General features: G+C 44.7%; 1 protein-coding gene across 2 annotated transcripts in view; it reads left to right on the top strand.

Annotated features, from left to right (window-relative positions):
• The first annotated feature begins 12,648 nt into the window (after positions 1–12,648).
• Positions 12,649–27,239, top strand: part of LOC311137696 (metallophosphoesterase MPPED2) — a 36,843-nt gene continuing 22,252 nt past the window's right edge. Inside the window, exons 1-2 of one of the 2 annotated variants that reach the window (XM_084172241.1) lie at positions 12,649–12,917; positions 13,728–14,000. In XM_084172241.1, coding sequence (XP_084028367.1) covers positions 13,819–14,000 — 182 coding nt within the window. In that variant the 5' untranslated portion in view covers positions 12,649–12,917; positions 13,728–13,818. Of the gene's footprint in view, positions 12,964–13,727; positions 14,001–27,239 lie in introns of both variants that reach the window. The other variant, XM_084172242.1, reaches the window with a different exon arrangement.

Here is a 27,239-nt window from a genome sequence, read left to right as displayed (position 1 = left end):
CCCCATATACCAATTTGTGCCACCCATAAGTGAGAAATCTATATGCCAAGTATAGACAATATATTGTTTTCCCTACAGGTTATAGAAAAGATTAAATACTGTAGTGTTTCTGCAGACACTGTAGTATTACTTTTTATTTTTTTATTATCGAATAATACTGTAGTATTTACTACCATTTTTTGTGTGAATAATACTGTAATATACTGCAGTCCTCAAAACACTACAGTAATTACTATAGTATATACTATAGTGGAATGTAAATACTACAGTATACTACAGTGAATACTACAGTAAAGTCTGCAAAAACAATACAGTGAATACTATAGCTTTTATATCATAGTATAATTTTGTATTTTTTCATAATAAATAAATAATATGCCATTTAGCAGACGTTTTTATCCAAAGCGACTTACAGTCATGCGTGCATACATTTTTTTTGTGTATGGGTGGTCCCGGGGATCGAACCCACTACCTTGGCGTTACAAGCGCCGTGCTCTACCAGCTGAGCTACAGAGGACCACATTCATGTTGATAGGACATTAAGACTTTACCCCTCTGGCGACTTGCCTTCCATGACTTTTAATGATTTTAATGAGCTGGACTCATTGGCTTGTTTTGGCTTGTTTTTACTACTTTTTTCTATTGCCTCTGGGTCCTCTGTTGTGGGCTATTGGCTCTGGGTCCTTTGTTGAGGGCTATTGGCGCTGGGTCCTCTGTTGTGGGCTATTGGCTTTGAGGTCCTGGCCATGGAAATCAGCTGGCTTTCCACGTGTCCATGTGACAATTCATCACATTGTTGGGACAGAAATTGCATGATCAATAGAAATGTTGGATGTTTGGAGATCAATAAAATGTAGGATGTCTCTAGAATGTAGCTTCTAGCGTCTGAATTGCTTAGTTAGGGAGAAATGACCATGATGTTAATGCAAAATGGCAAAAGATGTGTCTGCACCTGCACTGTCTGTACTTTCTTACAATAGCCTTGTAAGAAAGTTTTATTTTATTGTATTATTATTTAAAAAATAGATATGATATCAATTAAGAAATATTGTTTCACCTTTTTGGGAGTTGTGTGTTAATCATCATTCTTACTAGTTACTGTAATTACCCTATTTATTTTGGCCCACCAGTCCTGCTGTACAACAAACAACACTTCCCACTTCACTCCTGAGCATTTGGAGTCCGTTTGGATCTCTCAGCACATTACTGCCTCCCCATCCATATTCATAGGCCCACTTTGAATGACAGCAATTGAAGGGAAAGGAGCGTGAAACTCATCCTGTTATCATAGTTTTTACGATGCCTGAGAGGAGTGTGTGTTACTGATCTAAAATTGAATACCATAATTCCTCCAACAAGGCCCTGGTTCAGCCGTCACAGAGCACAGGAGAAGCCAGGGCTCATTCTACGCTCTACCAATGCAATATTGTAATAGCTTTAACAGTTGTCAGCCCTGCGTGATCATTTACAGTTTCAGGCCTCCATCTGTGGTACAGAAGATGCATATCACTGCAGTAAGCACCCCACCTATACGAGATGCATCTTGGAAATACATATTAGAAAACGTGGCATTAAAATTCATGAGTGAGATTTGGGTTTAATTCATGCAGTGTGTGCCGGAGCTGTATATTTACATGCTTCAGCGTTTATAAAGCGTCCGGGTGTGAGTTGGGACAGAGAGAGATGACATATAATGAGGATTTAACTAGGAGTCTTAGAGAAATTGATTTCATAAAGTGCAGGGGATATTTGATTGGATGTCTTCTACAATTTATGTACCTGCTGTGCTACTTTCACTGGATCCACCAGACTATAGCCTCTGAAGCACTCAGTTTCCATGGCAAGCTACACTGTTTGCTCTCTAGAGAGCTTTTGTAAATATGTAAATACTTTTCAGCTTAATCCATCTTTTAGAAATTCTTTCTCCGTTCTCAGTTCCCATTTTCTGACCAGTTAATCGTATAGGCTACATATTCCATGGATTTAACTATTTCCTTAAAAAATACATTCAACTTATTTTAGCTTGCTTTGGATTTATCACAGGAAATACAGTATTCAGTGCACTGATGTGTAGCACACTAATTTGAATATAATTAAATCAGGAATATGGTTAATGTCTAAGCAGCGTCAGTTCTTTGATACTGGTATGTTTTAATGTTAGCTAACCATGCTGGGACCAAATAAATTGTTTATTATTTCCTAAGTAAATATTTAATTAATGATTTCTCCAGAAAGGAGCATGTGCATTTACAGTATGACAGTGAGTGGGCTATCTGGAAATACTGAGCATTCACTCACAATGACGCATACAGCATCCACCCACCTTTGTTCCACCATTGACCATCCTCTGACCTTCACCGCAATTGGTACACTGTACAACAAACTGCCAATTCCACTGTATATGACAGAACCTTGCACTTCCACTTAAACTGACAGCCATATACATCACAAAGACAAGTCATTATCAAATCTCTTATGACAGACCTGTTTCTCCTTTCCTTCTATGGGTAAATTGAGGCCATGTGTAGTACTTCTAACCTTTGATAAACCTGCCCTGACAACACTGATGATTAATGGAAGGGGAAATAATTGAATCAGGATTGAGAGAGACAGGGGGCAAATGAATGACATGCGACCAGATTAGGTTGTGACCTAAATGACATCTTCTCAGAAATATATTACCTGGCCTCCTTTTCAATACCACCAAGTAATCGTTTATTCAAGCCCCCCACACTATATCCCCTTACAATCAGAAAGAGAGAGCGTACAGGTGTGTGATGCACAACATGGTGACAAGGTGATGGCAAGGCCAGGGAGCCACTGTGGTTGGATCAATACTTCATTTAGCCACCCAGGTTTAGTCTCTTAGTCCTGTATCACACTCAACATCAGCTGTATCAAACAAAAGAAACAGCTTTCTGGAAAAAAACTACCAAACAATAACTGCCATTTTCTCAGGAGGACACACTGGGGGATTAAAGATACCAAGGTGTCCGTGCAAACTCAAACGCATTCACACACACACACCGCAAAGGTGGTCAGAACAAAGGTCATTCGTAAACAATTACTACTAATACAAGCATGCAAGAATTGTGAGAGACCCCAGTAAGAGTAAAGAGTAATGGGGCAATGAATACCGTTGAATGGACAATGATGTGGTGGATGGGAAAAAGTGTCAGTATCCCTTGATGTCTATTTTGAATCATAAGCCCATTCATTGAGGCTTTATTTTACTGGATGGAAACCAAGCTGATATGGGAAACCAGGCTGGGATCAATAAATCTCAAGTGGCATCCCCTTAGAAAAGCTATGGCTTTGAACACATATAAAATGACACAAAGAGTGTACCACAAGGTGAATACTAATTCCACCTACATTTCTCCATGCTAAATTGGTAACAACATCATAACAGCATGAGAGGGACCACACATAATACTTAGTAGGATATACAGTATATTGGTGAGGTTCCTTGATCAGGTAAGAAAAGATACAGTTTGGGTTTGAAATGACATAAACTCTGCTCAGGCAAAGTTTCTAGAGACCCGTGACGTTGGAGTCATTATTGTTTAATTGTATGTATTGTTTCGTCTTCTCACAACAATGCGATTTCTCTGAGTGACTCTGGCTTGTCTTTTCCTGCATCCTCCCCCCTGAATGTGGGGTTGTATATGATGCCACTGTATTGGACTGTCCTCTAATTATTGAACAAGTCAAAATTGACAAACATGTTTTCTACCCGGGTCAAAAGGTGATAGTGTGGTCACAAAGGCCAAGGAAAGCAGGGCTGCCTCACTCTGAAGATGTGACATCATTCCAAAAGTAAAAGTAATTGCCGCAAAGAAACTAGACTGTCTGACCATTTGTCAATAGCAAACTAATATCCATGTGCTGTTTTTAGAAAATTGACACATAGCTAGAAACACCAGTACTTAAACTGCCTTTCATCTGATCCTTATGATTTTCACAACTGAGGTGGAGGGGCCAATGGAGGAGAGTATATTAGGCTGGCAGAGAATTGGGGAGTTGATTGGTTTTGTGTGTGTGTATACGTGTGTGTGTTTGTATGTGTGTGTGTGCGTAAGATGAGGCTGGTGGGAGGAGCTATAGGAGGATGGGCTCATTGTAAAGACTGGAATGGAATAAATGTAACCGTATCAAACATATATATATGGAAACCACATTTTTGACTCCATTCCATTTATTCCATAGCTCCTCCCACCAGCTTCCTCTAGTGTGTGTGCTTGTGTTTGTGTGTGTGTGGGGGGGGGGGGGGGGTGTATTTGTATCTCCTTTCACTGATTACCTCAGCTGCTGAATCAGTCAATACTGTTCCAAAGGGTGGGCTCAACCCAGGCTGCTGTATTTCTGCATTCACTCGGACCCACCAGGGGTTTCCTAAACCCACAGACTGCTGCTAGAAAGAGCCACTACATTCTGTGAGCAGCAAGCCTATTGATTTATTTACCTAGCATTATGGATTTGTTCACTTTATCATTATTATTTTTGAGGTCGACTGAGGGTCATCTATCCCATACAGGGGACTGTACTGTCGCTACTGTAGATAGCACAAAATAAATATAAGGTGGAGTTGAATTGTAAGCAACATAGTCTCAAGGGTATAAGTGGCTTTTCTGCTAACCTATTTTATTGTCAGGTTGTGTTTATGTCACGGTTTCGGCCGAGGCTGCTCCTCTTCCTTGTTCGGGCGGACTTCGGCGGTCGTCGTCTCCGGAGTACTAGCTGCCACCGTTCGATGTTTTTTGTTCTTTTGGTTTTGTCTGTGCATAACACCTGTCCCTTATTTGTGTCTTGATTATTCTCCTTATTTAGTTGGTTTGTTTGGGGCAGGTGTTATGCGTGATTGTTATTGTCAGTTTGCCTCCGAGTAGTTCTCTCTCTCGTTTATTTAGTAATTTCGAGAGTTCGCACTGCGTGCGCCTTTTCTTGTTTTTCCGCACTGTGTGTTGTGCGTAATTGTTCGTGCCGCCCGGTTGGGTTGGCGACTCATTTTCCCGTGTTGGGATATATATATATACTAAAGTCCGTTGAAGAACCTCCTTGTCCCTGCGCTTGATTCCTGCACTACATCCACACTCAACACTCTGACAGAATCACGCATCATCATGGAATCAGCAGGAGCGACCGCGCCGACCGCCGATCTGGACGAACGGCTTCGTGGTCAGGAGGACCGTATGAACCAGGTGTGTCACGCCCTGGATAGGGTGATGACCACCCTACACCGATGGGAGACCAGCGGGGTGCCCACACCTCCAACCACCGACCCAGCTCCAGCGGTCAGCCCTCAGGGTACATCTCCGGAACCCAGTGGGATTCGGCTCTCGCTCCCGAGGGCGTACGACGGCTCCACCGCCGGGTGTCAAGGGTTCCTGCTGCAGGTGGAGCTCTACCTCGCCACCGTCCACCCGGCGCCCTCGGGACACGAGAGCGTCTCAGCCCTCATCTCCTGTCTCACCGGCAAGGCGTTGGAGTGGGCCAACGCCGAGTGGAGGAGAATGGACGCCGCAACCACGAACTATGCGGAGTTCTCCCGCCGCTTCCGTGCTGTATTCGACCATCCACCAGAGGGGAAGGCGGCGGGGGAGCGTCTGTTCTACCTCCGACAGGGGATGAGGAGCGCACAGGACTTTGCCTTGGAGTTCCGGACCCTAGCGGCTGACGCAGGGTGGAATGAGCGGGCCCATATCGACCATTTCCGCTGCAGCCTCCGGGAGGACGTCCAGCGAGAGTTGGCGTGCAGGGACACGTCGTTGACGTTCGACCAGCTGGTCGACATGGCCATCCGGCTGGATACCCTGCTCGCCACCCGTGGGCGTCCCGGAGGGGGGGGTCTGCCCATTCCACTCTCCAGCACCTCTGAGCCTAGCCCGATGGAGCTCGGAGGTGCTGGCGCTAGGGAACGCAGGAGGAGGAGCCCGAGGGGACCCGGCCCTTGCACCAACTGTGGTCGTGGAGGGCACACTGCGGCTAGGTGCTGGGGCGGGTCCTCCAGGGGAGGAGATGGCAGGTCTAGCATTGGGGGGTCCCCCCAGGTGAGTAGGCGCCCTGCTTACCCAGAGCTTTCTGTCGTGCACCTAACCTTGCCTGTTTGTTTCCCACAGGTTGCACCTCGTTCCCAGCATAAGGCGCTGGTAGATTCAGGCGCAGCTGGGAATTTTATAGATCGCCAGTTCTGTTTAGAGTTAGGGATTCCCCTCCTTCCTGTTGATAAGCCTTTCCCCGTCCATGCCCTAGATAGCCGTCCGTTAGGGTCTGGGTTGATTAGGGAGGTCACAGCACCACTTCAGATGATGGCGCAGGAGGGTCATGAGGAGAGAATTCAGCTTTATCTGATTGACTCTCCTGCGTATCCGGTGGTGCTGGGTCTTCCCTGGTTGATGACTCATGACCCTATTATTGGGTGGCGAGAGAAAGCTCTTAAAGGGTGGTCTGCTCAATGTGAGGGGCGGTGTCTGGGTGTTTCCATAGGGGCGACCTCGGTGGAGAGTCCGAATCTAATGCCAGCACTGCAGATTCCCCCCGAGTATGAGGATTTGGCACTGGCGTTCAGTAAGACTAGGGCTGCGCAGCTGCCGCCTCATAGACGGGGGGATTGTGCGATAGATCTCCAGTCAGGCGCAGCTCTCCCGCGGAGCCATGTGTATCCCTTGTCTCAAGAGGAGAAAAAATCGATGGAGACGTACATCTCTGAGTCTCTTAGACAGGGGTACATACGGCCCTCCGTTTCACCCGTTTCCTCAAGTTTCTTTTTTGTGAAGAAGAAGGATGGAGGTCTGCGGCCGTGTATTGATTACCGCGGTCTCAATCAGATCACAGTGAAGTACAGCTATCCACTTCCTCTGATTGCGACTATGACGGAGTCACTGCACGGCGCGCGGTTCTTTACAAAATTGGATCTTAGGAGCGCATATAACTTGGTGCGCATCCGTAAGGGCGATGAATGGAAGACAGCGTTTAGCACGACTTCCGGGCACTACGAGTATCTAGTCATGCCATATGGGTTGATGAATGCTCCCTCAGTCTTCCAATCCTTCGTTGATGAGATTTTCCGGGACATGCAGGGACAGGGAGTGGTTGTGTACATCGACGACATTCTGGTGTATAGTCCTACCCGTGCTGAGCATGTAGCCCTGGTGCGCCGAGTATTGCGGAGGCTGTTGGAGCATGACCTATATGTCAAGGCAGAGAAATGTCTGTTTTTTCAGAAGTCGGTCTCCTTTCTGGGTTACCAGTTATCTGCGTCAGGGGTGAAGATGGAGGTAGACCGGGTGTCAGCTGTGCGTAATTGGCAAACCCCAACCACTGTGAAGGAGGTGCAACGGTTCTTGGGTTTTGCGAATTACTACCGGAGGTTTATCCGGGGTTTTGGACAGGTGGCAGCTCCCATAACGTCTCTGTTAAAGGGGGGTCCGGTGCGCTTGCGGTGGTCAGCTGAGGCGGACAGGGCATTTGGGAGACTGAAGGACCTGTTTACCTCGGCGCCGGTGTTGGCGCATCCGGATCCCTCTTTACCGTTCCAAGTAGAGGTGGACGCGTCAGAGGCCGGAATAGGGGCCGTTCTTTCCCAGCGTTCTGGTACTCCACCTAAACTCCGTCCCTGTGCGTTCTACTCTAAGAAGCTCAGTCCGGCGGAGCGGAATTATGACGTAGGGGACAGGGAGCTGTTAGCCGTGGTACAGGCCCTAAAGGTGTGGCGGCATTGGCTCGAGGGGGCTCAACACCCTTTCCTCATTCAAACTGACCATCGTAACCTGGAGTACATCCGGGCAGCTAGGAGACTGAATCCTCGCCAGGCTCGTTGGACTATGTTCCTGGCCCGGTTTGTGTTTAAGATCACATACATCCCTGGGTCCCAGAACGGGAAGGCAGATGCTCTGTCCCGGCGGTATGACGCGGAGGAGAGGTCAGTTGAGTCCACGCCCATACTACCGGAGTCTTGTCTGGTTGCTCCGGTGGTGTGGGAGGTTGATGGTGAGATCGAGCGGGCGTTACGCACCGACCCGAGTCCTCCTCAGTGTCCTGTGGGTCGGACGTACGTTCCGCTCGAGATACGCGATCGCCTCATTTGTTGGGCTCACACGTCTCCCTCCTCTGGTCATCCGGGTATCGGCCGGACAGTGCACTGCCTTAGCACGAAGTACTGGTGGCCAACGTTAGCTAGGGATGTGAGGATTTATGTTTCCTCCTGTTCGGTGTGTGCCCAGTGTAAGGCGCCCAGACATTTGCCCAGGGGTAAGTTACAACCCCTGCCTATTCCACAACGACCCTGGTCCCACCTCTCGGTGGATTTTGTTACCGACCTTCCCCCCTCACAGGGTAACACTACCATCCTGGTCGTTGTGGATAGGTTCTCGAAGGCCTGTCGTCTCCTTCCCATGCCGGGTCTACCCACTGCCCTGCAGACCGCGGAGGCTCTGTTCACCCATGTCTTCCGGCATTACGGGGTACCCGAGGATATAGTGTCTGACCGAGGCCCCCAGTTCACCTCGAGAGTGTGGAGGGCATTTATGGAACGGTTGGGGGTGTCGGTAAGCCTTACCTCGGGTTACCACCCGGAAAGTAATGGGCAGGTTGAACGTGTCAACCAGGATGTGGGTAGGTTTCTGAGGTCATACTGTCAGGGCCGGCCGGAGGAGTGGGCGAGATATGTGCCCTGGGCGGAGATGGCACAGAACTCTCTTCGCCACTCCTCCACCCAACTAACCCCGTTTCAGTGTGTGTTGGGGTACCAGCCGGTGCTGGCACCATGGCATGAGAGCCAGATCGAGGCCCCCGCTGTGGATGAGTGGGTAAGGCGCTCGGAGGAGACGTGGGACGCTGCACACGTCCATCTGCAGCGTGCCATACGTCGACAGAAGACGAGCGCCGACCTACACCGCAGTGAGGGGCCAGTGTACGCACCTGGAGATCGAGTCTGGCTCTCAACCAGAAACCTGCCCCTCCGCCTGCCCTGCCGGAAGCTGGGTCGGCGGTTTGTGGGGCCGTTTAAAGTCCTGAGGAGATTGAACGAGGTGAGTTATAGGTTAGAACTACCTGTTGACTACAAAAATATTAACCCCTCGTTCCATGTGTCTCTCCTCAGGCCGGTGGTAGCTGGTCCACTCCAGGACTTTGAGATTGAGGAGACTCCTCCGCCCCCGTTGGACATCGAGGGGGCTCCGGCGTACACCGTGAGGTCCATTCTGGATTCTAGACGCCGGATGGGGGGTCTTCAATATCTCGTGGAGTGGGAGGGGTACGGTCCGGAGGAGCGGTGCTGGGTGCCAAGGAGGGACGTGCTAGACCAGTCCCTACTGACCGATTTCCATCGGGGTCATCCTGCGCGCCCTGCTCCGCGTCGTCCGGGTCGTCCTCGAGCTCCGGGTCGGCGCACGGCTGGAGCCGCGCGTCAAGGGGGGGGTACTGTCACGGTTTCGGCCGAGGCTGCTCCTCTTCCTTGTTCGGGCGGACTTCGGCGGTCGTCGTCTCCGGAGTACTAGCTGCCACCGTTCGATGTTTTTTGTTCTTTTGGTTTTGTCTGTGCATAACACCTGTCCCTTATTTGTGTCTTGATTATTCTCCTTATTTAGTTGGTTTGTTTGGGGCAGGTGTTATGCGTGATTGTTATTGTCAGTTTGCCTCCGAGTAGTTCTCTCTCTCGTTTATTTAGTAATTTCGAGAGTTCGCACTGCGTGCGCCTTTTCTTGTTTTTCCGCACTGTGTGTTGTGCGTAATTGTTCGTGCCGCCCGGTTGGGTTGGCGACTCATTTTCCCGTGTTGGGATATATATATATACTAAAGTCCGTTGAAGAACCTCCTTGTCCCTGCGCTTGATTCCTGCACTACATCCACACTCAACACTCTGACAGTTTATTATTTTCTAGATAACTTACAATTTCTGCCATCAACTGAACCATGCAACCCTGCATAGATGGTGGCATACCATCATTTGACATGACAGACGGCATTAAATACTCACCAGTCTGGTTGCCATGGCACTGAAGCCCTTCAGCCTGTCATCACACTCTAAGATAACAGTTAAAGAGGGAGCAAACGAGGAGAGGCATGGATATGAGGGCTGAGAGAAATATCCATCCTTATGCACACTGCATGATTCACACAAACACACACAGTCACACAGAAATACGCATACACACACACACACACCCCTACATCGAAAAGGACCAGATATTGTTAATAATGATGTGGTGAGGTGTAAATTAACACTACGGAAGAAGTGTAATAAGTGTAAAAACTTGTAAGAACAAGGGAAGGTAACTTTTTTCACTACAATAAGTTACAACTAAATGAGAGTAGGATAACCATGAGGTAATTGCATGGGGTCAGGTCACCAACCCATTAGTAGAAAAGCAGAATAATTTCTTTGCTGAAGGGGCATTATAGTAAAGGACAGGGTGAGGTAACGGCACTTAGACCTAATCACTTCCTCTGACAGATCTGACCACCTCAACTGTTACTACATAGGAGCTCAAGACTCTGCATACAGCACATGTGCCATTGTTCATGTATACATAATATTATAGAATACAGGAAGTGTAGTTTTTCTTTTTCTTCACTTTGCTGGTATTGATTGCATGCATTAGGAAAGCAAAATGCAGTAACGGGACATAACAGTATGCCTATATTCACAAATGTATAGCCTATTTCTCTAATAATTTCCAAGTGTACAAATCAGATCACTTTTTTGTATACATCACTTTTTTTTTTGTCACATGCGCCGAATACAACAGGTGTAGACCTTACCGTGAAATGCTTACTTACAAGCCCTTAAACAACAATGTAGTTTTAAGAAAAATAAGAGTTAAGAAAAGATTTACTAAATAAACTAAAGTTTAAAAATGTAATAAATAAAAAGTAACACAATAAAATAACAATAACGAGGCTATATACAGGGGGTAACGGTACCCAGTCAATGTGTGGGGGTTCAGGTTAGTCAAGGTAATTGAGGTAATACGTACATGTACAGTGCATTCGGAAAGTATTCAGACCCCTTCAATTTTTCCACATTTTGTTACAATAAAGCCTTATGTAAATGTGATATTTACGTTTTTTTATTTTTAATAAATGTAGCTTTGTCATTATGGGGTATTGTGTGTAGATTGATGACGAAAATATACGATTTAATCCATTTTAGAATAAGTATTCAGACCCTCTACTCAGTACTTTGTTGAAGCACCTTTGGCAGCGATTACAGCCTCAAGTCTTCTTGGGTATGACGCTACCAGCTTGGCACACCTGTATTTGGGGAGTTCCTCCCATTCTTCTCTGCAGATCCTCTCAAGCTCTGTCAGGTTGGATGGGGAGCGTCGCTGCACAGCTATTTTCAGGTCTCTCCAGAGATGTTCGATGGGGTTCAAGTCCGGGCTCTGGCTGGGCCACTCAAGGACATTCAGAGACTTGTCCCGAAGCCACTCCTGCGTTGTCTTGGCTGTGTGCTTAGGGTCGTTGTCCTGTTGGAAGGTGAACCTTCGTCCCAGTCTGAGGTCCTGAGCGTTCTGGAGCAGGTTTTCATCAAGGATCTCTCTGTACTTTGCTCCGTTCATCTTTCCCTCAATCTTGACTAGTCTTCCAGTCCCAGCCGCTGAAAAACATCCCCACAGCATGATATTGCCACCACCATGCTTCACCGTAGGGATGGTGCCAGGTTTCCTCCAGACCTGACGCTTAGCATTCAGGCCAAAGAGTTCAATCTTAAAGTCATCAGACCAGAGAATCTTGTTTCTCATGATCTGAGAGTCCTTTAGGTGCCTTTTGGCAAACTGCAAGCGGGCTGTCATGTGCCTTTTACTGAAGAGTGGCTTTTGTCTGGCCACTCTACCATAAAGGCCTGATTGGTGGAGTGCTGCAGAGATGGTTGTCCTTCTGGAAGGTTCTCCCATCTCCACAGAGGAACTCTGTCAGAGTGACCATCGGGTTCTTGGTCACCTCCCTGACCAAGGCCCTTCTCCCCCGATTGCTCAGTTTGGCTGGGCGGCCAGCTCTAGGAAGAGTCTTGGTGGTTCCAAACTTCTTCCATTTAAGAATGATGGAGGCCACTGTGTTCTTAGGGACCTTCAATGCAGCAGACATTTTTGAGGAATTGTGTATAGATTGATGAGAAAAATTAGTAATTTAATCAATTTTAGAATAAGGCTGTAATGTAACAAAATGTGGAAAAAGTGAACGGGTCTGAATACTTTCCAAATGCACTGTAGGTAGGGGTAAAGTTACTATGCATAGATAATAAACAGTGAGTAGCAGCAGCATAGAAAAACGGGGGGTCAATGCAAATAGTCCGGGTAGTACATCATTGTTTTAATTTACACTGATAGGACCTTACATTTAACAGTACAAATGTGTATTTTATTCGGTGCATTTGTCTTTCTTTACGTGTTATGTATAATACTTTTTATCAATTAAAGCGTTGTGCATCAAAACAGACTATTTATAAAACAGTTGTTGGCTGTCCAAAAATATAAATAGTAAAAAAAAAAAAAAAAGAAGAAGCTTGCTTTAAATCGCATTTAAAATTCTACAAACAGTAGTCCCAGTGCAGTCCCCTCCCTGCGCTTCTGTACTGTGCTCTCTGACCCCGGTGGCAGTCCTCTCGCACTGCACTGCTCTCTCGGGCTCCCTCCCCCCCACCCCTTCACTTTTCACATCGAGGCTCCTATCTCGCTCGTTGCCTGTCTGTCGCATTTCCTCAAGAGCCAGCCGAGGGTCTCCCAGGGTCGAAGGTTCTGCCCTGCTAGCCACGACCTCCACCTCTCAAGACCGCGAAATTGTCTGCGTTATCTATGGGACCGTGTTTTTGAAAACATAGAGGGTTAACCCGGAGCAGTTATCGGCGGAAGGAAGGAACTCGCCTCCCGTTTGGCAGGAAAATCGTTGGGAAAAAATAACGAGGCAGGCACAAAGCGGTGGGTTAGAGGTGGCTTGTCATTTACGAGGCGTACGGATACAGAGGTTTCTGCAGAGGCTATAAATGTTGCTATTCGTACCATTTTAGATGCAATAACTTGTATTTTATTATCTGTAATGCAGGATACAATCAATTAGGAACAACACAATCTTGTAATCTCGGGTGTCAGAGGTCCAATTTGGTCACTTCTCCATATGTCTCTTTTTAGGCTGATTGGTAGAAATGGTGCATAGGTTTTAAAATTCCCTCTTCTTAATGTTGCAGTGTGAAACAAAAGAGGGAACAGATTTTACGTAGACTAAAAGATCCTCTTACAATTTAGTTTGTAAGATGATCAGCTTGTTACAGTTGAATGGTGGAAAATGTAGTCTGTCGGCATCTCTGTTAGCTTGGTCATGTTAAATTCGTCTGGGTAGTTTGATGTTTTTCTTTTAATGTCTTGACCTTTTTAAGTGGTTTGGTCAAAGTTCACTTATGTCATCTGGCCAATAGGCCACTTGGTTACATTGTATCAATTTACTGAGTTTTCTACTTCAGCATTGTTAGGTTGCTGTAGGTCAAATCTATCAGCAGAAATTAGCAAGATGTGTATGGCCTCTTCTGATATTAGTGGTTGAATAATTATTGTAACTCTGGATGTATTCTGAATGTTTTCTTGCTGTGTTTTTGTACAATAATCAGTTAATGCTGTCATTTTAATTTATTTGATTAAGGCTCAGTTAATGCTGTCATTTATAGCAGCATATTATTTAAATGATGTCTGCGGCACAATTATTGTATATTGAGATGCACTCCTCTCTGTTTGCAGTAGTACAGATTTTGGCCATTTGTCCAGAGGTCCAGTGGGTCTGAGTTGGTGAGCTGAGCGGGGCCGTTCTGAATGATGCCTGCTTCCTAGAATGGTCCTGGATCCTGGTAAACTAACTGCCCATGTCCCTAGCAGTGGAGCCATGGCTCACAGAAACCCCCCCTCTCAGGGCAAGGTGACCATCACTGTGGACGAGTACAGCTCCAACCCCACACAGGCCTTCACCCACTACAACATCAACGAGAGCCGCTTCCAACCACCCCATGTCCACATGTGAGTATCTATCTATCCACAGACTGCACTTTATCTATCTCCCTTTCATCTGAAGGGCCTTTACAGTGCACATAGGATTGATTGATTGATTGATTGTTGGGTTCAAACAAAAGAGTGAATATATGGACATCTGCCCTCACTACCTCCACCACCAACCCCCAGCTGGTGGTGCCTTCTGTATTCTCTATTCTCACCACATATTAGCTTGTGATTCATACAGAAGAATAGATGGAGTGTGATTTTATTTTATTGGTTTGTGAGTTATCCTCCCTGACCTGCCAAATCATCTACAGTGTGTGAGGCGGAGGCCACCTTTCATGTTATCAACTTAACGGAGGTCAGAGGTGAGGTGGGTTTATAAGCTATTTAACAATGCTCCTTTGACCTCTGGGTCACAGTTCAATTGTAAGTAACTTGCCTATTGACTTCTAATCATTAGGATGTAATGAGTGTTGCTATGGATGAGGTGGGTTGGCCTGGGGTGGTCAGAGGGGGAGGCATGTGCTTCTGGCTGTCTCACTGGGACTCCCTGACTGACAAGTGACACCCACACAAAACCCTTTACCAGCAGACAGAAAACAAAGGTGTGCAAGTCTGGACTTCCAGTGTTTTTCACTTAGTCCACAAATAACTTTTTTTTTATATAGTTGCCATTAAATCACAACTGCGCTCTCTGTCTGTTTGTCTTAGACCCTGGACAGATGTCTCAGTAGAACAGCAAGGTGGACTTTGTTGGATCAGTTGGATTGTTTATTGAAGCTATCTGCCGCTGCTATAGTAATTAAATTGGATGGAGTATTTTAGAACAGGACAGTGAGAAGCTAAAAGCCGAAATCACACGGAGAGACATCCGTCAACGGTGTGAAATTTGCGTGCAAGAGTAGTGAGTGTCAATTCACACACTATGTAGCATATGCCAACTTAATTGTCATGAAAATCCATAATAAACAGTTGTATTTGTTTATATTCGCTATGTAGCGCCTGGGAATTATTGTTGTGTGTTCCATTTGACTCACCTTAGATGTCCTACGGGAGCCACCGTACCTGCCTGGGCTAAACATTTGTAATGATAGCTAGCTCACAAACTTGAGGAGAGTTGTTGTAGATAATAAAGCAGAGCAGTTTATAACAATGTCGGCTAGTCTCTTTCTTTCTGCGTAACAGGATTCTCCAGTTTAGTCACCTCAACTTGCTCAATTTCTACATGATTCATTACGAGATTTAGTTGAGGTTTATGGTTTTGTGAATGATTTGTCCCAAATACAATGCTTTTAGTTTTGAAAATATTTAGGACTAACTTGTTCCTTGCCACCCATTCAGAAACGAACTAAAGCTCTTTGTTAAGTGTTGCAGTCATTTCAGTTGCTGTAGTAGCTGACGTGTATAGTGTTGAGTCATCCGCATACATAGACACTCTGGCTTTACTCAAAGCCAGTGGCATGTCATTAGTAAAGATTGAAAAGGGTAAGGGGCCTAAACAGCTGCCCTGGGGAATTCCAGATTCTACCTGGATTGTGTTGGAGAGGCTTCCATTAAAGAACACCCTCTGCATTCTGTTAGACAATTAACTCTTTATCCACAATATTGCAGGGGGTGTAAAGCCATAACACATACACTACCGTTCAAAGGTTTGGGGTCACTTAGAAATGGCCTTGTTTTCCATGAAAACATACATGAAATGTATTTGTGTTGTAGTCATTGTGTCCTTCAAACTTTGCTTTAGTCAAATAATCCTCCATTTGCAGCAATTACAGCCTTGCAGACCTTTGGCATTCTAGTTGTCAATTTGTTGAGGTAATCTGAAGAGATTTCACCCCATGCTTCCTGAAGCACCTCCCACAAGTTGGATTGGCTTGATGGGCACTTCTTACGTACGATACGGTCAAGCTGCTCCCACAACAGCTCAATAGGGTTGAGATCCGGTGACTGTGCTGGCCACTCCATTATAGACAGAATACCAGCTGACTACTTCTTCCCTAAAAAGTTATTGCATAGTTTGGAGCTGTGCTTTGGGTCATTGTCCTGCTGTAGGAGGAAATTGGCTCCAATCAAGCACTTTTTTTTATGTAGATGTTCAAAAAACGCAGATCAGTGGCTTGTATGTGTGGAGGCCTGGAGATGCTAAACGTGTTTATGTTCATTAACGGTCCATTACCGTGAGACCGGCATTCTTTTGCATGACAATAACCGGCTGACAAAATGTTGTGACCGCCACAGCCCAAGCTATGAGTCATGTCGGAAAATGTTTTTCCGGGATGTGATGTAATATAGAGGACCTGGCAAGCCAGCCTATACCCTATAATGTAAACTCTGACCTAAATAACTTCAAATGTAGAACTTCAAATTAAACCAAATAGTTTGCACTCATGACTACTGGTTTCAATAGAATGTTCAGCCAACTTACAAGCAAATACTTAATGAATGTATTGTTACAAATCAGCCTTCAAGGTTGTTAGCCAACTAGCCTGCTAACGTTAGCCCAACTAGCCTGCTAACGTTAGCCCAACTAGCCTGCTAACGTTAGCCCAACTAGCCTGCTAACGTTAGCCCAACTAGCCTGCTAACGTTAGCCCAACTAGCCTGTTAACGTTAGCCCTACTAGCCTGCTAACGTTAGCCCTACTAGCCTGTTAATGTTAGCCCTACCAGCCTGCTTCATGAGTCAGCCAGTTGCTATCAACACCTAGCTTACAGCAACATTAAAGTAAACCAATGTTTTTGAAAAACACAACCACAATTGAACCAGTTATCAAAGAATGTTATATGCAGTTAACATTATCTTAGCCAGCAAACTAGCCAGCCAGTTAACGTTAGCTATTTTAGCCAGCTAGATAGCCTAGCCAGCTAACGCTACAACAGTGAAGAACAGCAAGCACAGGCAGTAACACAACTAAAACAAAACCCTCCAGCAAAAGCAAAGAGAGAGCGGAGACTTACATATTGACAGCTGGGGCCCGTCATTGTAAGGACTGTAGGCTGAGTTAGCTACCAAACAAAATGAGAGCCAGGGAGAGGGGCACTTCCGATGTGAGAAGCCTAGCTATTTTAGCCAGCTAACTAGCCTTGCCAGCTAGCGTATCACTGCAGAGGAAACTTCCGCCAGATATGAAATGTCAAAATGTCAGACAAAAGCAGAGACTCCGAGCATAGAAGGAACTCTGTTTCCCCTGGGCCTGAACTTCTTGGGGAATCTGAAGACGAGGTGGTGGCAGAGCAGGCAACTGAGGCAGGGATCACTTTCCCGTTTTGATTTGAGCACGAAGCAAGGCACAGAGAGCGTCCTTCTTTTGAACTTGTAGTGCAGGATGCGGCTCCACGTGTGGGGAAGGTTGATTGGTAATATGGCTAGCTAGTTTGCTACTGAGAATACACCCTATAATGTCACTTCCTTCGTAACTACGGCTGAACCACGTACAAATAACTTGTAGGTGCTCGTGCAGCAGGTTTATTCCCATGGAGTCTGTGTGCTGTCAGGAATACCGGCAGACAATGTCCACGATGACAGAGGAAGGAGTGGGTTGTATAATTCCACATTCTGGCTTCCCCACAGTCTGCCTGGATGTCAATGTGCTGCGCACGGCCTACAATACCTACTGGCAGGACTACGACCAGGATGCTTACAGAGTCCATACTCAACACGAGTTAGTTCATCTATAAATAGAATCCTCACTAATCGAATGCAATAATGAAATCCAATAATGTTACACCACTACTTTTATCAAAAGAAATACACTTTTTCCCTTTCTTTTTAGAAAGTTCAGACACGTTTACTACAGGCAGGTCATCAGCTGGAATTGGGGCTATCTGGGGCGGTACAACAATGTGCCAATTCCAGCGTTTGCAGTCAATGGGATAAGAAATAGGTTCCCAAATGAGGAGAACATGCCCTACACAGGCTTCACGTTACCATAAAAACAATTCAAACACGTTTTTACCTTTATATTAACAGTTATAAAAAATATATGTCAATGGGTCTTAAAAAAATAAAATCTGTCACGTTCCACTTTGTGGTCACTGTCTCCATAATAATGATAGTTAATATACAATAACAATAAAACAATTTAGAAATACAATATATCATTGTATATATTTTTATAAATTTCTTTATAGATGATTGAGTTCCACTCCGAAATCTTGGCAGCAGCAGCAGAGATGTGCAGCACTTGGTGTGAGGAGTGTCAAAGGAGCCCGATGTCCAATGAACATAGACCGCGGGTGTGGAGTTAGGCTTGTTACAGGCTCAAAGTGCTGCTTACACCTATAAAATGATCTCAGCTCAGTGATAGGAAGGTAACAAGGGCAGCGGGTACTAAGGAACAACTCTGTGTAACAAAACCCTAATGACAAATTACAGTTCTACCCTAGCAGACAGGAATCTGCTTACTACCCTAGCAGACAGGAATCTGCTTAGGGCTGGATGCAGGTGTGTTGATGACAGTGTGACATAAGAAGGCTGATGTTGGACTGAGGTGGTATTCAACTTCCTAGAGGAAGAGCGAGGGAGGGAGAAAGACAGAAATATAAAATATGTTATTCAAGTACTCACGTATTGAAAACCATTTAGGCTTTGAATCATATCATGATATAGCATATTACCAATATGATAAAACAATCCTGTCTGTTGATGGTGGAGACGCATTCCAGTCAGTTCAGACAGACAGAACACCCAAGTCAGTTTAATAGATACATGGTCCGTTGAAAAAATACTAGTATCTTTCAGCTAGCAGGAGGGTATTTGGCTGTATGAACGCAAAATAGACACACGGACAACATAGCCAAAAGAAATGTGACACGTAGGCTTATTCAGACAAAAGTAGTATCACTTATCACAAGACTACTCACTGTGTTCAGAGAGAGGAGGGGCCGGGACTCACTCCTTCCATCTGCTGCCAAGACCATATCTCCACCCATTTCCTTAAGAGTTTCGATGGTGCCACTGCTCGACATCCCATGTCTTGAGGACTGCTGACTCAAGGTGGTTTTGCTGGTGACAGAAGAATGTGCTGCGGTGAATGGTGGCCACTCCCATCATGTCGAGTACTGGTCTTTGGTCGGCATGCAACCTGACACCAAATTGGCAGGAGAAAGGAGCAGATTGCCTGCTGGCACTCTCCCGATCATAGGCTGGCTGGACCATTCCCTCACATGATTTCACGACTTGCAGATCTGTGTGATGTTGAGAGTTGTTACTCTGGCTGTTGACATAGTCCCTGGACTCGCTGCATCACAAATCAAATGTTATTGGTCACATACACATATTTAGCAGATGTTATTGCGAGTGTAGCAAAATGCTTGTGTTCCTAGCTCCAAGAGTGCAGTAGTATCTAACAATTCACAACAATACACACAAATCTAAAAGTAAAGAATGGAATTAAGAAATATATATAAATATTAGGACGAGCAATGTCTGAGTGGCATTGACTATAATACAGTATAATAGAATACAGTATATACAGTGCATTCGGAAAGTATTCAGACCCCTTGACTTTTTCCACATTTTGTTACATTACAGCCTTATTCTAAAATGGATTAAATAGTTTTTTCCCTCATCAATCTACACACAATACCCCATAATGACAAAGCAAAAACAGGTTTTTAGAAATTTTTGCAAATGTGTGTGTATGTATATGTATATATATATATATATATATATACACACACACAGTGGGGGGAAAAGTATTTAGTCAGCCACCAATTGTGCAAGTTCTCCCACTTAAAAAGATGAGAGAGGCCTGTAATTTTCATCATAGGTACACGTCAACTATGACAGACAAATTGAGAATTTTTTTTCCAGAAAATCACATTGTAGGATTTTTTATGAATTTATTTGCAAATTATGGTGGAAAATAAGTATTTGGTCACCTACAAACAAGCAAAATTTATGTCTCTCACAGACCTGTAACAACTTCTTTAAGAGGATCCTCTGTCCTCCACTCGTTACCTGTATTAATGGCACCTGTTTGAACTTGTTATCAGTATAAAAGACACCTGTCCACAACCTCAAACAGTCACACTCCAAACTCCACTATGGCCAAGCCCAAAGAGCTGTCAAAGGACACCAGAAACAAAATTGTAGACCTGCACCAGGCTGGGAAGACTGAATCTGCAATAGGTAAGCAGCTTGGTTTGAAGAAATCAACTGTGGGAGCAATTATTAGGAAATGACCACTGATAATCTCCCTCGATCTGGGGCTCCATGCAAGATCTCACCCCGTGGGGTCAAAATGATCACAAGAACGGTGAGCAAAATCCCAGAACCACACGGGGGGACCTAGTGAATGACCTGCAGAGAGCTGGGACCAAAGTAACAAAGCCTACCATCAGTAACACACTACCCCGCCAGGGACTCAAATCCTGCAGTGCAAGACGTGTCCCCCTGCTTAAGCCAGTACATGTCCAGGCCCGTCTGAAGTTTGCTAGAGTGCATTTGGATGATCCAGAAGAGGATTGGGAGAATGTCATATGGTCAGATGATACCAAAATAGAACTTTTTGGTAAAAACTCAACTCGTCGTGTTTGGAGGACAAAGAATGCTGAGTTGCATCCAAAGAACACCATACCTACTGTGAAGCATGGGGGTGGAAACATCATGCTTTGGGGCTGTTATTCTGCAAAGGGACCAGGACGACTGATCCGTGTAAAGGAAAGAATGAATGGGGCCATGCATCGTGAGATTTTGAGTGAAAACCTCCCATCAGCAAGGGCATTGAAGATGAAACGTGGCTGGGTCTTTCAGCATGACAATGATCCCAAACACACCGCCCGGGCAACGAAGGAGTGGCTTCGTAAGAAGCATTTCAAGGTCCTGGAGTGGCCTAGCCAGTCTCCAGATCTCAACCCCATAGAAAATCTTTGGAGGGAGTTGAAAGTCCGTGTTGCCCAGCGACAGCCCCAAAACATCACTGCTCTAGAGGAGATCTGCATAGAGGAATGAGCCAAAATACCAGCAACAGTGTGTGAAAACCTTGTGAAGACTTACAGAAAACGTTTGACCTGTGTCATTGCCAACAAAGGGTATATAACAAAGTATTGAGAAACTTTTGTTATTGACCAAATACTTATTTTCCACCATAATTTGCAAATAAATTCATTAAAAATCCTACAATGTGATTTTCTGGATTTTTTTCCCCTCATTTTGTCTGTCATAGTTGACGTGTACCTATGATGAAAATTACAGGCCTCTCTTCTTTTTAAGTGGGAGAACTTGCACAATTGGTGGCTGACTAAATACTTTTTTCCCCCACTGTGTATGTGTGTGTGTGTGTGTGTGTGTATATATACAGTGGGGAAAAAAAGTATTTAGTCAGCCACCAATTGTGCAAGTTCTCCCACTTAAAAAGAAGAGAGGCCTGTAATTTTCATCATAGGTACATGTCAACTATGACAGACAAAATGAGAAAATTTTTTCCAGAAAATCACATTGTAGGATTTTTTATTAATTTATTTTCAAATTATGGTGGAAAATAAGTATTTGGTCAATAACAAAAGTTTCTCAATACTTTGTTATATACCCCTTGTTGGCAATGACACAGGTCAAACGTTTTCTGTAAGTCTTCACAAGGTTTTCACACACTGTTGCTGGTATTTTGGCCCATTCCTCCATGCAGATATCCTCTAGAGCAGTGATGTTTTGGGGCTGTCGCTGGTTAACACGGACTTTCAACTCCCTCCAAAGATTTTCTATGGGGTTGAGATCTGGAGACTGGCTAGGCCACTCCAGGACCTTGAAATGCTTCTTACGAAGCCACTCCTTCGTTGCCCGGGCGGTGTGTTTGGGATCATTGTCATGCTGAAAGACCCAGCCACGTTTCATCTTCAATGCCCTTGCTGATGGAAGGAGGTTTTCACTCAAAATCTCACGATACATGGCCCCATTCATTCTTTCCTTTACACGGATCAGTCGTCCTGGTCCCTTTGCAGAAAAACAGCCCCAAAGCATGAAGTTTCCACCCCCATGCTTCACAGTAGGTATGGTGTTCTTTGGATGCAACTCAGCATTCTTTGTCCTCCAAACACGTTGAGTTGAGTTTTTACCAAAAAGTTCTATTTTGGTTTCATCTGACCATATGACATTCTCCCAATCCTCTTCTGGATCATCCAAATGCACTCTAGCAAACTTCAGACGGGCCTGGACATGTACTGGCTTAAGCAGGGGGACACGTCTGGCAATGCAGGATTTGAGTCCCTGGCGGAGTAGTGTGTTACTGATGGTAGGCTTTGTTACTTTGGTCCCAGCTCTCTGCAGGTCATTCACTAGGTCCCCCCGTGTGGTTCTGGGATTTTTGCTCACCGTTCTTGTGATCATTTTGACCCCACGGGGTGAGATTTTGCGTGGAGCCCCAGATCGAGGGAGATTATCAGTGGTCTTGTATGTCTTCCATTTCCTAATAATTGCTCCCACTGTTGATTTCTTCAAACCAAGCTGCTTACCTATTGCAGATTCAGTCTTCCCAGCCTGGTGCAGGTCTACAATTTTGTTTCTGGTGTCCTTTGACAGCTATTTGGTCTTGACCATAGTGGAGTTTGGAGTGTGACTGTTTGAGGATGTGGACAGGTGTCTTTTATACTGATAACAAGTTCAAACAGGTGCCATTAATACAGGTAACGAGTGGAGGACAGAGGAGCCTCTTAAAGAAGAAGTTACAGGTCTGTGAGAGCCAGAAATCTTGCTTGTTTGTAGGTGACCAAATACTTATTTTCCACCATAATTTGCAAATAAATTCATAAAAAATCCTACAATGTGATTTTCTGGAAAAAAAATTCTCAATTTGTCTGTCATAGTTGACGTGTACCTATGATGAAAATGACAGGCCTCTCTCATATTTTTAAGTGGCAGAACTTGCACAATTGGTGGCTGACTAAATACTTTTTTTCCCCACTGTATGTATGTGTATATATATATATATATATATATATATATATTAGGGCTGTCAAATGATTAAAATTTTTAATCAAATTAATCAGAATTTTCAGTGGATTAATCATGATTAATCACTATTTGCAATTACACCTGAATCCTAACCATTTTTTTTCTGAAATGCATACCAAAAGATAAATAACAGGACACAGATACATAATTTTCATATTATGTCTGTTTATTAACACAGCCAAATAATGGTGTTTTAAATCAAGCTGAAACATACTACACACCATAATATTTGTCTTTGGCTGTGGCTCTTGACGGTGGCTTATAGAATGAGTCTTGAGACGCCACTTGCAAAACATCAAGGAAACCTGAGTCTTCTACAATGCTAATGGGTCTACAATCCTTTGCAATCCATTTTGCTATTGTGTTGGTCAAATTATCTGAGGTTGATTTTGTTAATTGCCTGCAAACATTCAGCGTGGTCTGGCGCAAACCACTTGCTGAATCTGACGGCCCAGCAAACGCATGTTTGGCGTTGACATGGTACTTCAAGCTTGAACAGCTCCGGTGAAATTGAAACTCCTTCTTACAAATCTTGCAAATAACCTTGTACTTGTTAACTGTACCATCATCATTCTTTTTATATTTGAATCCGTCAATAGGCCCACTTTGCTCACCTTGCTCCATCTCGCCTCTAGCTCCCAACCACTTTCCTGACCTGAATAATTTGTCACACTGCGCATGCGTGAAATGCGTTAAAAAAATTGACGTAATTAACAGCAAACAACTAATTAACGTCGTTAACGCGCTATTTTTGACAGCCCTAATATATATATTTATTTTCTGTATGGAAATATCACATTTACATAAGTATACAGACCCTTTTACGCAATACTTTGTTGAAGCACCTTTGGCAGCGATTACAGCCCTGAGTGTGTTTAAAATTCACTGCTCGACTGAGGGACCTTACAGATAATTGTATGTGTGGGGTACAGAGACGAGGTAGTCATTCAAAAATCATGTTAAACACTATTATTGCACACAGTCCATGCAATTTATGTGACTTGTTAAGCAACGTTTTACTCCTGAACTTATTTAGGCTTGCCATGACAAAGGGGTTGAATATTTATTGACTGAAGACATTTCAGCTTTTCATTTTAAATTAATTTGTAAACATTTCAAAAAACATAATTCCACTTTGACAATATGGGGTATTGTGTGTGTAGGCCAGTGACACAAAATCTCCCATTTAATCCATTTTAAATGCAGGCTGTAAAAAGAAGAAACCTGCACACTGCTCTATATTAAGCTTTACGTATATTATATTTATTATATTATATTATGTATTTTTTCTATTTTTATTATTCATTATTACTTATTCAATTGTTACCATGCACCAGCAATAAAGATAGCTCAGATGTGCGATTGCCTTTTGAATTTTGAATTCAGGCTGTAACACAACAAAATGTGTAAAAAGAAAAGGGGTGTGAGTACTTTCTCAAGGCACTGTGTCAGCCTAACACGTAATGTACAGTGAAAAAAATATAAACGCAGCATGCCACAATTTCACCGATTTTACTGAGTTACAGTTCATATAAGGTAATCAGTCAATTTAAATAAATAAATTAGGCCCTAATCTATGGATTGCACATAACTGGGAATACAGATATGCAACAGTAGTGGCGTGGATCAGAAAACCACTCAGTATTTGGTGTGACCACCATTTGCCTCATGCAGTGTGACACATCTCCTTCGCATAGAGTTGATCAGGCTGACTGTGGAAGGTTGTCCCACTCCTCTTCAATGGCTGTGCGAAGTTGCTGGATATTGGCGGGAACTGAAACACTGTCGTACACGTCGATCCAGAGCATCCCAAACGTGCTCAATGGGTGACATGTCTGGTGAGTATGCAGGCCATGGAATAACTGGGACATTTTCAGCTTCCAGGAATTGTGTACAGATCTTTGCGACATGGGTCTGTGCATTATCATACTGAAACATGAAGTGATTGAGGCGGATGAATGGCATGACAATGGGCCTCAGGATCTTGTCACGGTATCTCTGTGCATTCAAATTGCCATCGCTAAAATGTAATTGTGTTCATTGTCCGTAGCTTATGCCTGCCCATACCATAACCCCACTGCCACCATGGTGCACTCTGTTCACAACGTTGACATCAGTAAACCGCTCATCCACACCCATCTGCCCGGTACAGTTGAAACCGGGATTCATCCGTGAAGAGCATACTTCTCCAGCGTGCCAGTGGCCATCGAAGGTGAGAATTTGCCAACTGAAGTCGTTTACGATGCCGAAGTGCAGTCAGGTCAAGACCCTGTTGAGGACGATGAGCACGCATATGAGCTTCCCTGAGATGGTTTCTGACAGTTTGTGCAGTTTGTCTATTGTGCAAACCCACAGTTTCATCAGCTGTCCTGGTGGCTGATCTCAGACGATCCCGCAGGTGAAGAAGCCGGATGTAGAGGTCCTGGGCTGGCGTGGTTACTCGTTGAGAAATGAACATTAAATTGTCTGGCAACGGCTCTGGTGGACATTCCTGAAGTCAGCATGCCAATTGCACGCTCCCTCAAATTGAGGCATTGTGTTGTGTGACAACTGCACACTTTAAAGAGGCCTTTTATTGTCCCCAGCACAAGGTGCACCTGTAATGCTGTTTTAATCATCTTATTGATATGCCACACCTGTGAGGTGGATGGATTATCTTGGCAAAGGAGAAATGCTCACTAACAGGGATGTAAACAAATGTGTGCACGAAATTTGAGAGAAATAAGCTTTTTTTGTGTATAGAACATTTCTGGGATTTTCTTTTATTTCAGCTCATGAAACATGGGATCAAAACTTTAACATTTTGCATTTATATTTTTGTTCAGTGTAACTTCAGCTGAAGTTAGCTAACTGGGAAAGTTAGAGGTGGCTGGCTGGCTCCTATGTTTCAATCCCAGCAATGTGTTTACATGTTTTTAGAAGACATTCACAATTTGATAAGCTTGCTAGCTAGTAGAGAAAGAGGATATGGACACGTTAGCTAAGTTAGCTGATGAAAAACATTGCAGGCGGTGTAGCCTTACTTGTAACGTTACTAGGATACAGGTAGCAACCTTATAGTAAACATTAGCTAGCTAGATGCTAGTCCAGTGACACAAGCTTACCAGACGAGCTAAACCACTTCTATGCTCGCTTCGAGGCAAGCAACACTGAAGCATGCATGAGAGCACCAGCTGTTCCGGATGACTGTGATCACGCTCTCCGTAGCCGATGTGAGTAAGACTTTTAAGCAGGTCAACATTCACAAGGCCGCAGGGCCAGACGGATTGCTGACCAACTGGCAAGTGTCTTCACTGACATTTTCAACATGTCCCTGACTGAGTCTGTAATACCAACATGTTTCAAGCAGACCACCATAGTCCCCGTGCCCAAGGACACTAAGATAACCTGCCTAAATGACTACCGACCCATAGCACTGATGTCTGTAGCCATGAAGTGCTTTGAAAGGCTGGTCATGGCTCCCATCAACACCATTAACCCAGAAACCCTAGACCCACTCCAATTTGCATTCCGCCCCAACAGATCCACAGATTCTGCAATCTCTATTGCACTCCACACTGCCCTTTCCCACCTGGACAAGAGGAACACCTACGTGAGAATGCTATTTTTTTTATTTCACCTTTATTTAACCAGGTAAGCCAGTTGAGAACAAGTTCTCATTTACAACTGCGACCTGGCCAAGATAAAGCACATTTATTCATTGACTACAGCTCAGCATTCAACACCATTGTGCCCTCAAAGCTCATCACTAAGCTACGGATCCTGGGACTAAACACCTCCCTCTGCAACTGGATCCTGGACTTCCTGACAGGCCGCCCCCAGGTGGTAAGGGTAGGTAACAACACATCTGCCACGCTGATCCTCAACACGGGGGCCCCTCAGGGGTGCGTGCTCAGTCCCCTCCTGTACTAACTGTTCACCCATGACTGCATGGCCAGGCACGACTCCAAAACCATCATTAAGTTTGCCGACGACACAACAGTGGTAGGCCTGATCACCGACAACTATGAGACAGCCTATAGGGAGGAGGTCAGAGACCTGGCCGTGTGGTGCCAGGATAACAATCTCTCCCTCAACGTGACCAAGACAAAGGAGATGATTGTGGACTACAGGAAAAAAAAGAGGACTGAGCACGCCCCCATTCTCATCGACGGGGCTGTAGTGGAACAGGTTGAGAGCTTCAAGTTCATTGGTGTCCACATCACCAATGGACTATCATGGTCCAAACACACCAAGACAGTCGTGAAGAGGGCACAACAAAGCCTATTCCCCCTCAGGAGACTGAAAATATTTGGCATGGGTCCTCAGATC

Source organism: Coregonus lavaretus, assembly GCF_964263955.1.
Source record: "Coregonus lavaretus genome assembly, chromosome: 11".
In the NCBI taxonomy this organism is placed as follows: Eukaryota; Metazoa; Chordata; class Actinopteri; order Salmoniformes; family Salmonidae; genus Coregonus; species Coregonus lavaretus.
This window is presented reverse-complemented; position numbering and strand designations above follow the sequence as displayed.